This window comes from Gadus macrocephalus, chromosome 4, assembly GCF_031168955.1.
Source record: "Gadus macrocephalus chromosome 4, ASM3116895v1".
Lineage (NCBI taxonomy): Eukaryota > Metazoa > Chordata > Actinopteri > Gadiformes > Gadidae > Gadus > Gadus macrocephalus.
Window position 1 is genome coordinate 34,786,124 of NC_082385.1, and position 15,270 is coordinate 34,801,393.

Sequence of the window (15,270 nt, forward strand, 5' to 3'; positions counted from 1 at the left end):
GGTCTACCCTGGTTAAAGGCAGTGTAACCTGGTCTAACCTGGTTAAAGGCAGTGTGACCTGGTCTAACCTGGTTAAAGGCAGTGTGACCTGGTCTAACCTGGTTAAAGGCAGTGTAACCTGGTCTACCCTGGTTAAAGGCAGTGTGACCTGGTCTAACCTGGTTAAAGGCAGTGTGACCTGGTCTAACCTGGTTAAAGGCAGTGTGACCTGGTCTAACCTGGTTAAAGGCAGTGTAACCTGGTCTAACCTGGTTAAAGGCAGTGTGACCTGGTCTACCCTGGTTAAAGGCAGTGTGACCTGGTCTAACCTGGTTAAAGGCAGTGTAACCTGGTCTACCCTGGTTAAAGGCAGTGTAACCTGGTCTACCCTGGTTAAAGGCAGTGTAACCTGGTCTAACCTGGTTAAAGGCAGTGTAACCTGGTCTACCCTGGTTAAAGGCAGTGTAACCTGGTCTAACCTGGTTAAAGGCAGTGTGACCTGGTCTAACCTGGTTAAAGGCAGTGTGACCTGGTCTAACCTGGTTAAAGGCAGTGTAACCTGGTCTACCCTGGTTAAAGGCAGTGTGACCTGGTCTAACCTGGTTAAAGGCAGTGTGACCTGGTCTAACCTGGTTAAAGGCAGTGTGACCTGGTCTAACCTGGTTAAAGGCAGTGTAACCTGGTCTAACCCTAACCCTAATCCGTAGGACCTGGTGCTGGTGCTGCAGGACTTCAGCGCGGTGCGCGAGGATGAGATCACGGTTGTCCGTGGCGACCGTGTCCAGGTGCTGTCGTCCAATCAGCAGGGCCAAAGTCTGGTGTTCCGTCCGGCCAACTCAGAGTCGCCCCCGGCTGAGGGCTGGGTGCCCCGCAGCGTCCTCAAGATACACACCTAACACACACACACACACACACACACACACACACACACACACACACACACACACACACACACACACACACACACACACACACACACACACTTTGGCCCAATCCCAAAGTGAGCCCTGAGGACTCAGGACTCACGGACTTCATTGACCTCAGGTGCTAAGTGAGCGAGTGTGTGAGGCCACATGGGCTCAGATAGGTAATGTGGGATTGGGCAGCACTCCACGAGAGCACATGTTACCTTGGCAACGTTGAATGACAAAGATGTTGCTGATACTTGCCGGTTTGGGAATTCTCATTTTGACGTTTCGGCTACAGAAATGTATTGATATTAGAAAATATAATTTTTACTTTTGAATACCTCAGTATAAAGGATGTATTGATAATTGAGGTGATTATTGGCCTACACATACGGAACATAAATCAGAACGGGCTACATTTGGCTGAATTCTAAAAGGTATAAGTAGTAATATGAAGAGCCGTTTGGGAGCAAAAAAGCCGGCTCTTGTTGGTGAGCTGATCCAAATGATCCGGCTCACTAAAATAAGGGCGAAATTCCCATCTGGTCGCCCATTGACAGTAGCGTCGTCTTGTTGTTGTTTACCTTCCTATGTCCGGATTTCCCTATGGTCTCCGAGGTAAACGTCACAACGCTTTGAACTGTGGGTAATTCCCTTAGGCGAAGTGTGCACTGATGCAGACTCACGGAAAGGGCTCGGTAAGTGTGGACTCAAACCCTCACGCCCTTTGGGATTCGACATTGGGACAGCCCTGAAGCCTTCATAATTTTGCGAGAACGCGCAATAAAGTCTGTGAGTCCCTGAGTCCGGACATTGGGATTGGGCCTTGATACATTCATACCCAATAGGCACACACACATACACTATATACACATAAACACACACACTCACACTGAACACACACACACACACAATATAAATACACACTAACAATGGACTCAGCCTATTGGTGCTCTCTGAGCTCCGCCTACTCTGTGATTCCTCCAATGGGACGGATGGCAGCCCGGAACCTCAGTTTACAACTCAAGACTGTTTCTACTGGCCGGTGGGAGGTCATGTGACATTGAGATAGAAGCTCCGCCCTCACACAACCCCACTGCCACCTCAGCCAATCACAGAGCTCTGTGGTCTGGGGGCTCCAGTGACTCCGCCCCCACCATATTGTTGATATTATATATACCCCCCATCATGATGATGATGATGATGAAGAATAGATTCTCTTTTTTCACCTCAGTACAAATCTGAGATTAACTTGTCTTGTTCAAATTATGTGTGTGCGTGCGCGTGTGGGTGCGTGAGTGTACATATATGAGTGTGTGTGTGTGTTTCTGTGTGTGTGTGTGTGTGTGTGTGTGTGTGTGTGTGTGTGTGTGTGTGTGTGTGTGTGTGTGTGTGTGTGTGTGTGTGTGTGTGTGTGCATGTTTGGCTGGGTGCATGTGTGTGTGTGTGTGTGTGTGTGTGTGTGTGTATTTTGTTGTGTGTTTTCCACTGGTGTTCTGGTGTAGTGTTGCTATGACGACTATAATAGTGTTGAAATGAAGCTGAGCAGAACGATACACCCCACAACAGCATCATCAGTTGCCTAGCAACGCCCCCTCGGACCTGGCACACCGATCCAACATGGCTGCCACCATCAGGATGAACCGCACTAATCTCTCTCTCTCCCCATCCTGTCTCTCTCTCTCTCTCTCTCTCTCTCTCTCTCTCTCTCTCTCTCTCTCTCTCGTTCTCTGTCCTTGTTGCCCATTGGACTGTAGCTGGGCCAATCAGAAGAGTTTGTACAGAACTGTTCTGCTCTGGTTTCTAATTAAAGGTCACTTCCATTGACACTGTGTATATTTCTCTCTGACCACTAGGTGTGTGGAGTTTTCTCTCTGACCACTAGGTGTGTGTAGTTTCCTCTCTGACCAGTAGGCGTGTGTAGTTTTCTCACCGACCACTAGGTGTGTAGTTTTCTCTGACTACCAGGTGTGTGTAGTTTTCTCTCTGACCACTAGGTGTGTGTAGTTTCCTCTCTGACCAGTAGGCGTGTGTAGCTTTCTCTCTGACCACTAGGTGTGTAGTTTTCTCTGACTGCTAGGTGTGTGTAGCTTTCTCTCTGACCACTAGGTGTGTGTAGTTTCCTCTCTGACCACTTGGGTCAAGCATTAGAAGCATCGTCACACTGTCACAGGAAACCATTGAAAGTAAAGATGTTTAAAAGTAAAATAATGTATATATTGGTGGAATAATACATCAAAAACGTGGAAATATTACTAGAACTAGAACTAACCCTAACCCTAACCCTCCACTCTAACTGACTGACTGATCAGCAGACTTATTAACACGATAGCTATCTAACAGACTAGCTAGTTAACTAACACACTAGCTGACTAATCATAGATATATTATGAACTGACTACAACCTGAATGAATGAACGTCCGATGGGGCAGATGTCCTTTTCCAGTCAAAATCACTGTAAATCTCGTTAGTGAACGGTAATAGTAAAAAATAAATAAAAATGTACTATCATTACCACAAACAGACATTTCTAGAGTGATTTTGAGTGGGTAAGGACCTCTGCCCAATCAACGTTAATTGTATTCAGGTGGGTGGTTATCCTAAGGCAAGATGGCGGCGGCATGACGCATACGTTCCACTGAACAGCATAGCTCAGGCGATATCTAGTCAGGATATATCTATGCTGACCAACTAACCAACTAGCAAGTAACTTTACCGAACACACTAGCTAACTAACTGAAAGTGACTAGCTAGGTAACTAACACACAATAATTAGCCTTTTTCTTATTCGTATTGCATGCTTATTAAATGTATACTCTGTTTGAGTTCATCTCCCTCGAAAAGTAGTTCCCTTTAGAACTACGTTGAATAACGTTAGCTCAGCTGTAGGTAACTCGTTTCTATAGCAACCACACAAGGCTGGATCTGATCACTAGTTTAATAACGTAGTTGCTACATTCGTATCAAGTCAGCTTTAATGACGATCGATCAAACATGCACTCCTTGGTTTATTTTTACAACGGACCTCATGTTGGAAATGTATGTGATAGAAAACGATACAAGCGGCGTATTGATCTACTGTGCTCAGTCAGCAGCAAGTAGAACCGACAAGTCAGCGGGCAATATGCTGGATTAATGCACCCCTCCCAGCCCATCAGAATCGAGCATTCTTAAATGAAGTAGAAAAAAAAGTATTAACGTTACTCTTTTTAAAACATTTCAACATGATGCATTCCTAGCCTTTATCCGACCCAAACTACTACATAGCACTGCTATATCATATAGGTTTTATTTTATTTATTCTTAAATACTCATTGCGGCAGACAAGATTAGTACAACTCTCTCAGCTAACTAGCGAGCATGCTAAGCTTACCACCATAGACATCTTATAGCATAGACGGAGCATTGGCTGCTGGGACGCGAGAAATACGGCCGCCATCTTGGAGTGGTCAACCGGGAGCAGCAACAGCAGCAGAAACAGGATGTCGGGCTGTTGTTCAGCGTATTCCTGCTCAAATCGGCGGACCATCCACAATAGGAATCGGGGGATTATTTTTCACAAGTAACATTACCGTACTATTGGTATAATTGGTATTGAATAATAAAACACGCCAAACCATGTGGCCTTTATCATAGCTACACGTATGACAAAAAAACACATGAAAATCTGTGGTATTCAGTGAGGTATGATTAATTAAATGCGCTGACAGTTCATTGCTCCAGCCAAACGGATTACACTGAGTGGAGCGGATGACCACTCCAAGATGGCGGCTCCGCGTCTCGTCAGCGCCAGTAGGCGGTAGTATTCGATGCTCCGTCTATAATATAGGATGTCTATGCTTACCACAGCCCAGTGCCGTGTTCCGATATCCATACTTCCATGAGTACACTTAAACGTACTACACTATCCGCACTCACTAAGTGCGCTAATTTTCAGATGTCAGTGCTGTTCCAAATCGAATACTCCGTGGTGCACCAACCGGAAATTACGCTCACTGCCGCCGCGGCTCCTCCCCCGCAATAAACATCCCGCTTTGAACTGTGAACCCTTTACGCCTAGCAGCTATAAAAAGCTATAAAAAACTATAAAAATTACAAAATGACACTATTAATGCAGGCTATGTGGAAAATGCGCCGACTTTGGCTCAGCCTGGCTCCGCCCTCTTCCGCTACGTAGCTAAGATGGCTGCCGTTGAGTACGGAAAGTGTACATCGCCACGCTCTTCGCGATTTGACCGTTTTGGGTACACCATCCGGGTCCTTTCAGTACACTTATGCTGCTATCCATTTGGATGTACGAAGTGGTAAAGTCGCCAATCTCCCAGCTTTCTTGCGGCATTTCACTGAGGCACGCCCCCTTTCGGTCGTAGTATCTCGTCGCTTTCAAAGTAGAGCGAGCAGATCTGTACAACTAGCAAACAAGATGGCTGCGCCCATAGTCAATGGGGATCGAGCTGTATTTTCTTTGTATTTGTACCACGTTGGGGGTTGTAATGTCGATTTTAAATCCTCTTACACACTTGATTTCATTGCTGCTTTAATCCGGTCACCAATTTAAGGTCTTGCTTTGCGTGAAATTCAATGTAAAGTTGTGTTTTCAAGCTGGTTTGCCAAAGAGGCTATGTTGCTAATGATGACTAGCCCGCTACTACCCCTCGTGGCTCGACAGAAACACGACAGCACTTGTTGAAATAAAAATTGGCGAAAATGGCAAAATATTATTGCAATGTAAAAGGCTTGCGATGTTAATGTTTCTGTAAAGGCTGGCAACCATTATACACTGAATTATTTATTTTTTCCAAAATAGTTTTCTTCTTAAACTCGTCCGACACAAATAGCAAACTGGAAGGCTGGAGCAAGGGAAATACGTCACGTTCTCGCTGAAGCTGGTCGTTCGTACCAGCCTACCATCAAAATGGATAGCAGCATTATTTTCGCCCGATCTGAATCGGAACGCCCTACGTACTCAAACTTAGGCTAGTAAGTACGGATAGTATGGATATTGGAACACGGCACTGTAGTCTTCTCCTTCACACTGGTCCCCACTCCAGTCCCACCTGTACTGGTTTCCTCCCAGTGGACGCTGGTCCTCACTCCAGTCCAGTCCGACCTGTACTGGTTTCCACCCAGTGGACGCTGGTCCTCCGTCATGAAGGCTCTGTGGTTAACGGCCCGTTCAGCGGCAGCACTCATCGACGGCTTGACTTTCGCGCCGGCGGTAAACATTTCAATGGTTACAGCGAGCTCCACCAATCAAGACGTCCTGTCTTTAGGATTGTGGGTAATAAACCTCTGAAGAATAAGTCCCGCCTCCGAGGCTCCTGGTTCCATCGGTTAAATGTCTACGGCAAACAGCATTGTTTTTTTGAATGATCATACATAACAAACTCTCTGGAGAAGTAGTAAAAGCTGCTCACGTTTTGAACTAGATCTACACACTCTTTTCATCTAGATTCTTCAGAGTGCTTTACCGCGAATAAAAAGTGTTTTTCTCCAAACGTTTCTTTCATTTGTGGCTTCTACAGAAGCAGATACCATCGTTTCATAATATGACGGCAGATGGTGAGTATATATATTGGATGGTTACGACATAATGCATTTAATCAAAACTTCTATATATTTAAATTATAACAAATTACAAATAATCTGAGAATGCCGAAGTATCATAATAGTAGCTGGTCTGCATTGTATCCATTACAACTATTACAATGCTGTGATTATAAATGAATCTAAGTGGTCATTGTTAGCTTTAAGTAAAGTCATTCCTGATCAGATATACTACAATAAGTGTGGTTTAACTGGCCCTGACCTGGTTTAACTGGTCTTAACCTGGTTTAACTGGCCCTGACCTGGTTTAACTGGCCCTGACCTGTTTTAACTGGTCCTGATCTGGTTTAACAACTGAAGGATGGAAATCCCTGGACAAGGTCTACTGGAGTTGTAAGGGGTCATAACAACTGGTGAGGTAAGCTACTGAGAGAGAGAGAGAGAGAGAGAGAGAGAGAGAGAGAGAGAGAGAGAGAGAGAGAGAGAGAGAGAGAGAGAGAGAGAGAGAGAGAGAGAGAGAGAGAGAGAGAGAGAGAGAGAGGGAGAGAGAGAGGAAGGGAGAGATGATTAGTAGTAATATTATGTTACATCCAGTTATTAAAGATAATTTTTTATATTATTAACACAAACACAGATAGATATATATCTATGTCTGGTTTGTCTCTCTCTCTCTCTCTCTCTCTCTCTCTCTCTCTATATATATATATATATATATATCCCTTTTCACTCTCTCGTGCTGCTGAAGACTGCAGCAAATTCTGGCCAATCAACTTTGAGCACAGCTATACCATGTGACCATTCTGCTGCTCTATTCACAAATCTAGAGCACCAACGAGTCGCTACACACACACACACACACACACACATACACAAGTGTAAAAGCACACGCACACACACACACACGCACAGAGAAATACACACACACGTATATACACGGACACACCCGCGCATACACACACGCACACGCGTATACAAACACGTATACACACACGTATACACACACACGCACGTATACACACACATGTATACACAATCACTCACACGCACAAACACACACAGATAGTCCTGAGTTCTCACACACGCACACACACACTCACACACACACACTGACTAACGTAGGCAGAACATCCACAGCAATCCCCTACAGTTAGATCAGTTCTAACAGGACCCCCAGGTGAAGGGTGTTTATATCAGTAACAGGACCCCCAGGTGAAGGGTGTTTATATCAGTAACAGGACCCCCAGGTGAAGGGTGTTTATATCAGTAACAGGACCCCTGGCCCAGGTGAAGGGTGGTACTTCTCTGCCAGTAGCTCTGAACCCGACGCGCTCGATGGAGGCCCCCAGTTGCATTGAACATTGGAATATACATTCAACATTCAGTAAACATAATGTGTAAACAGGGCACAATAATACTCTTAATGGACTCCAACATCTCCATATAAATAAACATAATTTAATCAAATCAGATTCAAACGAAGGCTGTGTGGTCAGCTAGAAGGAAAACATGGCAGCTATCATGGACTACAATCAAAACCGTTTTGGCTTCAAGGTAAATTAGTCATATTGAATAACTAGCTACAAGCTAAATGATCAATGTAGCTAAACTAGCCATAAAGGTAAACTAGCTACAAGCTAAAAAAAAGTCATGTAGCTAAACTAGCTTCAAGCTAAACAAGCCACCATGTTCTAACAATAACCAATGGGCTAGCAACTATCTGGGCATAACAGTAACCAATTGGCTAGCAATTTGCAGCTCTGTGCGGCTAGCAGTAACCAATGGGCTAGCTACTAGCATCTTTTTTGGGCTATCAGTAATTATTGGGCTAGCTACTAGCATTTAGCTCAACATTAGCTATCCAGCTAGCCTGAATTGGAACTGGTTTAATTCTATATTTAGGTTCCTCAGTACGACTCATCTTTATCCTTTCCATCCCACATGTTCAGAGAGGAAGTGAACCCACAGCATTGAGAACATGGAGCTCATCTCGCAGATCATGTCACTCGGGAGTTCATGTTGTCATAGTGGAGTTCATGTTGTCATAGTGTAGTTCATGTTGTCAACCTGGAGTTCATGTTGTAATCCTGGAGTTCATGTTGTCATAGTGTAGTTCATGTAGTCAACCTGGAGTACATGTTGTAATCCTGGAGTTCATGTTGTCATTGTGTCGTTCATGTTGTCATCCTGGAGTTCATGTTGTCATAGTGTAGTTCATGTTGTCATCCTGGAGTTCATCTTTCTCCCTCTCTCTCTCCACGTCCCTCCCTCTCTCTCTCTCCCCCTGGCTCTGTATCTCCCCCTCTCTCTCCCCCTCTCCCTCTCTTCCCCCCTGGCTCTCCCTCTCCCCCTCTCTCCCCCCCTCCCCCTCTCTCCCTCCCTCCCTCCCCCTCTCCCCTTTTCTCCCCCCCTCCCTCCCCCTCTCTCCCCCCTCCCCCTCTCTCCCCCTCTCCCTCCCCCCCTCCCTCCCCCCCTCTCTCCCCCCCTGGCTCTTCAGGTCCTGGAACACCTGGGTGAAGAAGAGCGGGTCTGCGTTGATGCGCAGCATGTCTGCGCTCAGGCTGGAGACCAGGGAGAGGCCGCGCTGCCAGAAGGCGTCCCGGCTGGCCTCCACCAGGAAGGGCTTGACGGGGTAGGAGATCTCGTTGCCCAGGTAGGAGTAGGACAGGTAGAGGCAGCAGAGGACGCAGGCCTGAAGCTCCGCCTCCGAGGAGATATCCGCGTCCACCGCCTCCCGGCACAGCAGGTACACGAACACCAGGTTGGCCGGGGTGATGAAGCCCTGGTCCTGGACACAGGGGTAGGCCTACCGTCAGTGAGTCCCACCTTCAGTTAGTCCTATATCAGTTAGTCCTACCGTCAGTGAGTCCCGCCTTCAGTTAGTCCTACATCAGTTAGTCCTACGTCAGTTAGGCCTACCGTCAGTGAGTCCCACCGTTAGTTAGTCCTACCGTCAGTTAGCCCTACCGTCAGTTAGTCCCACCTTCAGTTAGTCCTACATCAGTTAGTCCTACCGTCAGTTAGTCCCACCTTCAGTTAGTCCTACATCAGTTAGTCCTACCGTCAGTTAGTCCCACCTTCAGTTAGTCCCACCTTCAGTTAGTCCTACGTCAGTTAGCCCTACCGTCAGTGAGTCCCACCGTCAGTTAGTCCCACCTTCAGTTAGTCCCACCGTCAGTTAGGTCTACCGTCAGTGAGTCCTACATCAGTGAGTCCTACCGTCAGTTAGGGCTACCGTCAGTGAGTCCTACATCAGTTAGTCCTACCGTCAGTTAGTCCCACCTTCAGTTAGTCCTACATCAGTTAGTCCTACCGTCAGTTAGTCCCACCTTCAGTTAGTCCCACCTTCAGTTTGTCCTACGTCAGTTAGGCCTACCGTCAGTGAGTCCCACCGTCAGTTAGTCCTACCGTCAGTTAGTCCCACCTTCAGTTAGTCCCACCGTCAGTTAGGCCTACCGTCAGTGAGTCCTGCATCAGTTAGTCATACCGTCAGTTAGGCCTACCGTCAGTGAGTCCTACATCAGTTAGTCCCACCGTCAGTGAGTCCTACGTCAGTTAGTCCTACGTCAGTTAGTCCTAGGTTCGAGAGAGAGAGAGAGAGAGCTCTCTCTCTGTACGGAGCTCTCTCTCTCTCTCTGTACGGAGCTCTCTCTCTCTCTCTGTACGGAGCTCTCTCTCTCTCTCTGTACGGAGCTCTCTCTCTCTCTGTACGGAGCTCTCTCTCTCTCTGTATGGAGCTCTCTCTCTCTGTACGGAGCACTCTCTCTCTCTCTCTCTCTCTCTCTCTCTCTATCTCTATCTCTGTACGGAGCTCTCTCTCTCTCTCTCACTCTCTCTCTCTCTCTCTCTCTCTATCTCTATCTCTGTACGGAGCTCTCTCTCTCTCTCTCTCTCTCTCTCTCTCTATCTCTGTAAGGAGCTCTCTCTCTCTCTCTCTCTCTCTCTCTCTCTCTCTCTCTCTCTGTACGGAGCTCTCTCTCTCTCTCTCTCTCTAAACGGGTCACTCCCTCTTTGTTTCCGTCTCTGTCTTTCTCTCTCCCTGTCTCTGTCTGTGTGTGTGTGTGTGTGTGTGTGTGTGTGTGTGTGTGTGTGTGTGTGTGTGTGTGTGTGTGTGTGTGTGTGTGTGTGTGTGTGTCGTCGATACATTTCGACAGTGTTACCCCTTATGGGTTTTTCATGACGACCAATAAAATACGACAGTGTTACCCCCTATGTTCTTTTCATGACGACCAATTCAAACAACAGTGCTACCCTTTACGTTGTTTTTCATGACGACCAATAAAAAACCACAGTGTTACCCCTCATGTTTTTTTCATGACGACCAAAGAAAAACGACAGTGTCACCCCTCATGTTTCATTTGATAGAAACGGCATTGTTACCCCCTATGTTTTAATGGATAAATATCAACAGTGTTACCCCTTATGTTTCATTTGATAAAAACGACAGTGTTACCCTATTTGTTTTTTTTCCATGACGACCAATGAAAAAACAGTGTTACCCCTTATTGTTTTTTTCATGACGACCAAAGAAAAACGACAGTGTCACCCTTCATGTTTCATTTGATAAAAACGACAGTGTTACCCCCTATGTTTTAATGGATAAATATCGACAGTGTTACCCCTTGTGTTTTTTTTCATGACGACCAAAGAAAAACAACAGTGTTACCCCCTGTTTTATTTGATAAATATCGACAGTGTTACCCCTTATGTTTATTTCATGACGGCCAATGAAAAACGACAGTTACCCCTCATGTTTTTTCCATGTTGACCATAAAAAACGACAGTGGTACCCCTGTCAACGTTTTTGCGGGGATCCAAACCTGAGCTGTTTAGAGTGTTAACCTCCGCACTTATCAATGCACCGAATTAAGTCATCACAATGGTTATACTTGACTTTATAATTCGCATGAAATAGAAACTAGAGTCTTCCAGCAGAGGACATCAACCGGACTTGAACCCCGGTCTCCAGGGGGTTAGCTCACTGCTCTCTTCATTTCCCACTGAGATTTATTTTTTAATTAAGTCTGAGGTTATATGCACTCCCTTAAGTTTTTTTTCATGACGACCAATAAAAAACGTCAGTGTTACCCCTTATATTTTATTTGACAAAGACAACAGTGTTTTAAGTCTGAGGTTATATGCACTCCCTTAAGTTTTTTTTCATGACGACCAATAAAAAACAACAGTGTTACCCCTTATGTTTTTTTTCATGACGACCAATAAAAAACAACAGTGTTACCCCTTATGCTTTTTTTCATGACGACCAAAGAAAAACGACAGTGTCACCCCTCATGTTTCATTTGATTAAAACGACAGTGTTACCCCTGATGGTTCATTTGATAAAAATGACAGTGTTACCCCCTATGTTTTAATTGATAAATATCGACAGTGTTACCCCTTATTTTATTTCCATGACGACCAATAAAAAAACCACAGTGTTACCCCTCATGTTTCATTAGATAAAAACGACAGTGTTACCCCTTGTGTTTTTTTTCATGACGACCAAAGAAAAACAAAAGTGGAACCCCCTATGTTTTTTTTCATGACGACCAATAGAATACGACAGTGTTACCACTTACATGTTATTTGACAAAGACAACGGTGTTACCCCTTTTGTTTTTTTCCATGACGACCAATAAAATACGACAGTGCTACCCCTAATATTTTATTTGACAAAGACAGCCAATAAAATACGACAGTGTTACCCCTTATGTTTTTTTTCATGACGACCAATAAAAAACAACAGTGTTACCCCTTATGTTTTTTTTCATGACGACCAATAAAAAACAACAGTGTTACCCCTTATGGTTTTTATCATGACGACCAAAGAAAGACGACAGTGTCACCCCTCATGTTTCATTTGATAAAAACGACAGTGTTACCCCTGATGTTTCATTTGATAAAAACGACAGTGTTACCCCCTATGTTTTAATTGATAATTATCGACAGTGTTACCCCTTATTTTATTTCCATGACGACCAATAAAAAACAACAGTGTTACCCCTCAAGTTTCATTTGATAAAAACGACAGTGTTACCCCTTGTGTTTTTTTTCATGACGACCAAAGAAAAACAACAGTGTTACCCCCTATGTTTTTTTTCATGATGACCAATAGAATACGACAGTGTTACCCCTTACATGTTATTTGACAAAGACAACAGTGTTACCCCTTTTGTTTTTTTCCATGACGACCAATAAAATACGACAGTGTTACCCCTAATATTTTATTTGACAAAGACAACCAATAAAATACGACAGTGTTACCCCTTGTGTTTTTTTTCATGACGACCAAAGAATAACAACAGTGTTACCCCCTATGTTTTTTTTCATGATGACCAATAGAATACGACAGTGTTACCCCTTACATGTTATTTGACAAAGAAAACCAATAAAATACGACAGTGTTACCCCTTATGTTTTTTTTCGTGACGACCAATAAAATACGACAGTGTTACCCCTTATGTTTTTTTTCGTGACGACCAATAAAAAACAACAGTGTTACCCCTTATGTTTTTTTTCATGGCGACCAATAAAAAACAACAGTGTTACCCCTTATGTTTTTATTCATGACGACCAATAAAAAAACAACAGTGTTACCCCTTATATTTTATTTGACATAGACAACAGTGTTACCCCTTATGTTTTTTTTCATGACGACCAATAAAAATCAACAGTGTTACCCCTTATGTTTCCCTTATGTTTTTTTTCATGACGACCAATAAAAAACAACAGTGTTACCCCTTATGTTTCTTTTCATGACGACCAATAAAAAACAACAGTGTTACCCCTTATGTTTCTTTTCATGACGACCAATAAAAAACAACAGTGTTACCCCTTATGTTTCCCTTATGTTTTTTTTCATGACGACCAATAAAAAACAACAGTGTTACCCCTTATGTTTCTTTTCATGACGACCAATAAAAAACAACAGTGTTACCCCTTATGTTTCTTTTCATGACGACCAATAAAAAACAACAGTGTTACCCCTTATGTTTTTATTCATAATAATAATAATAATGGATTGAATTTATATAGCGCTTTTCTAGACACTCAAAGACGCTGTTTACAGGGAAGGGGGAACCTCACTAACCACCACCAGTGTGTAGCACCAACACGGGTGGTGCACGGCAGCCAATCTGCACCAGAACGCTCACCACACACCAGCTTGAGGTGGAGAGTGAGGGAATTAATGAGTCAGCCAATTATACAGGAGGATGATTAGGGGGCAGACTGAATGAGCCTGGTTGGGCCAGGACACCGCGGAAACCCCTACTCTTTACGATCAGTGCCATGGGATCTTTTATGACCAAAGTGAGTCAGAATCTCGGTTTTACGTCTCCTCCGAAGGACGGCACCTTCCACAGCACTGTGTCCCCGTCACTGCACTGGGGCATCAGGATTGTTGAGTAAGGGGGCCAGAGGGAAGCGTGCCACCTATAGGCCACCACCCGACACCACTTACAGCACCTGGTATTCCCAGGCGGTCTCCCATCCAGGTACTAACCAGGCCCGACCCTGCTCAGCTTCCAAGATCAGACGAGATCGGGCGTGTTCAGGGTGGTATGGCCGTATTCATGACGACTAATAAAAAACAACAGTGTTACCCCTTATGTTTTTTTCATGACGACCAATAAAAAACAACAGTGTTACCCCTTATGGTTTTTATCATGACGACCAAAGAAAGACGACAGTGTCACCCCTCATGTTTCATTTGATAAAAACGACAGTGTTACCCCTGATGTTTCATTTGATAAAAACGACAGTGTTACCCCCTATGTTTTAATTGATAATTATCGACAGTGTTACCCCTTATTTTATTTCCATGACGACCAATAAAAAACAACAGTGTTACCCCTCAAGTTTCATTTGATAAAAACGACAGTGTTACCCCTTGTGTTTTTTTTCATGACGACCAAAGAAAAACAACAGTGTTACCCCCTATGTTTTTTTTCATGATGACCAATAGAATACGACAGTGTTACCCCTTACATGTTATTTGACAAAGACAACAGTGTTACCCCTTTTGTTTTTTTCCATGACGACCAATAAAATACGACAGTGTTACCCCTAATATTTTATTTGACAAAGACAACCAATAAAATACGACAGTGTTACCCCTTGTGTTTTTTTTCATGACGACCAAAGAATAACAACAGTGTTACCCCCTATGTTTTTTTTCATGATGACCAATAGAATACGACAGTGTTACCCCTTACATGTTATTTGACAAAGAAAACCAATAAAATACGACAGTGTTACCCCTTATGTTTTTTTTCGTGACGACCAATAAAATACGACAGTGTTACCCCTTATATTTTATTTGACAAAGACAACAGTGTTTTAAGTCTGAGGTTATATGCACTCCCTTAAGTTTTTTTTCATGACGACCAATAAAAAACAACAGTGTTACCCCTTATGTTTTTTTTCATGACGACCAATAAAAAACAACAGTGTTACCCCTTATGCTTTTTTTCATGACGACCAAAGAAAAACGACAGTGTCACCCCTCATGTTTCATTTGATTAAAACGACAGTGTTACCCCTGATGGTTCATTTGATAAAAATGACAGTGTTACCCCCTATGTTTTAATTGATAAATATCGACAGTGTTACCCCTTATTTTATTTCCATGACGACCAATAAAAAAACCACAGTGTTACCCCTCATGTTTCATTAGATAAAAACGACAGTGTTACCCCTTGTGTTTTTTTTCATGACGACCAAAGAAAAACAAAAGTGGAACCCCCTATGTTTTTTTTCATGACGACCAATAGAATACGACAGTGTTACCACTTACATGTTATTTGACAAAGACAACGGTGTTACCCCTTTTGTTTT

At 43.9% G+C, this 15,270-nt stretch overlaps 2 protein-coding genes and 1 non-coding gene across 3 annotated transcripts in view; 1 reads left to right on the forward strand and 2 right to left on the reverse strand.

Annotated features, from left to right (window-relative positions):
- LOC132456574 (kalirin-like) overlaps positions 1-2,714 on the forward strand; it is a 71,492-nt gene extending 68,778 nt beyond the window's left edge. The window contains exon 57 of the mRNA XM_060050976.1: positions 687-2,714. Coding sequence (XP_059906959.1) covers positions 687-875 — 189 coding nt within the window. The 3' untranslated portion in view covers positions 876-2,714. The remainder of the gene's footprint in view (positions 1-686) is intronic.
- Positions 2,715-8,908: 6,194 nt separating this feature from the next.
- On the reverse strand, positions 8,909-9,906 carry LOC132455512 (cyclin-dependent kinase 5 activator 1-like; the record flags this gene model as incomplete). The annotated part of the gene is made up of 2 exons (XM_060049375.1): positions 9,889-9,906; positions 8,909-9,238 (listed from the first exon to the last, which is right to left on the reverse strand). Coding segments are annotated over exons 1-2 (348 nt in total), but the record flags the coding sequence as incomplete, so codon positions are not given.
- A 3,981-nt stretch (positions 9,907-13,887) lies between these two features.
- Positions 13,888-14,006, reverse strand: LOC132456696 (5S ribosomal RNA). Its single transcript, XR_009525562.1, has one exon. It is a non-coding gene; the product is annotated as a 5S ribosomal RNA (ribosomal RNA).
- Positions 14,007-15,270: the final 1,264 nt, after the last annotated feature.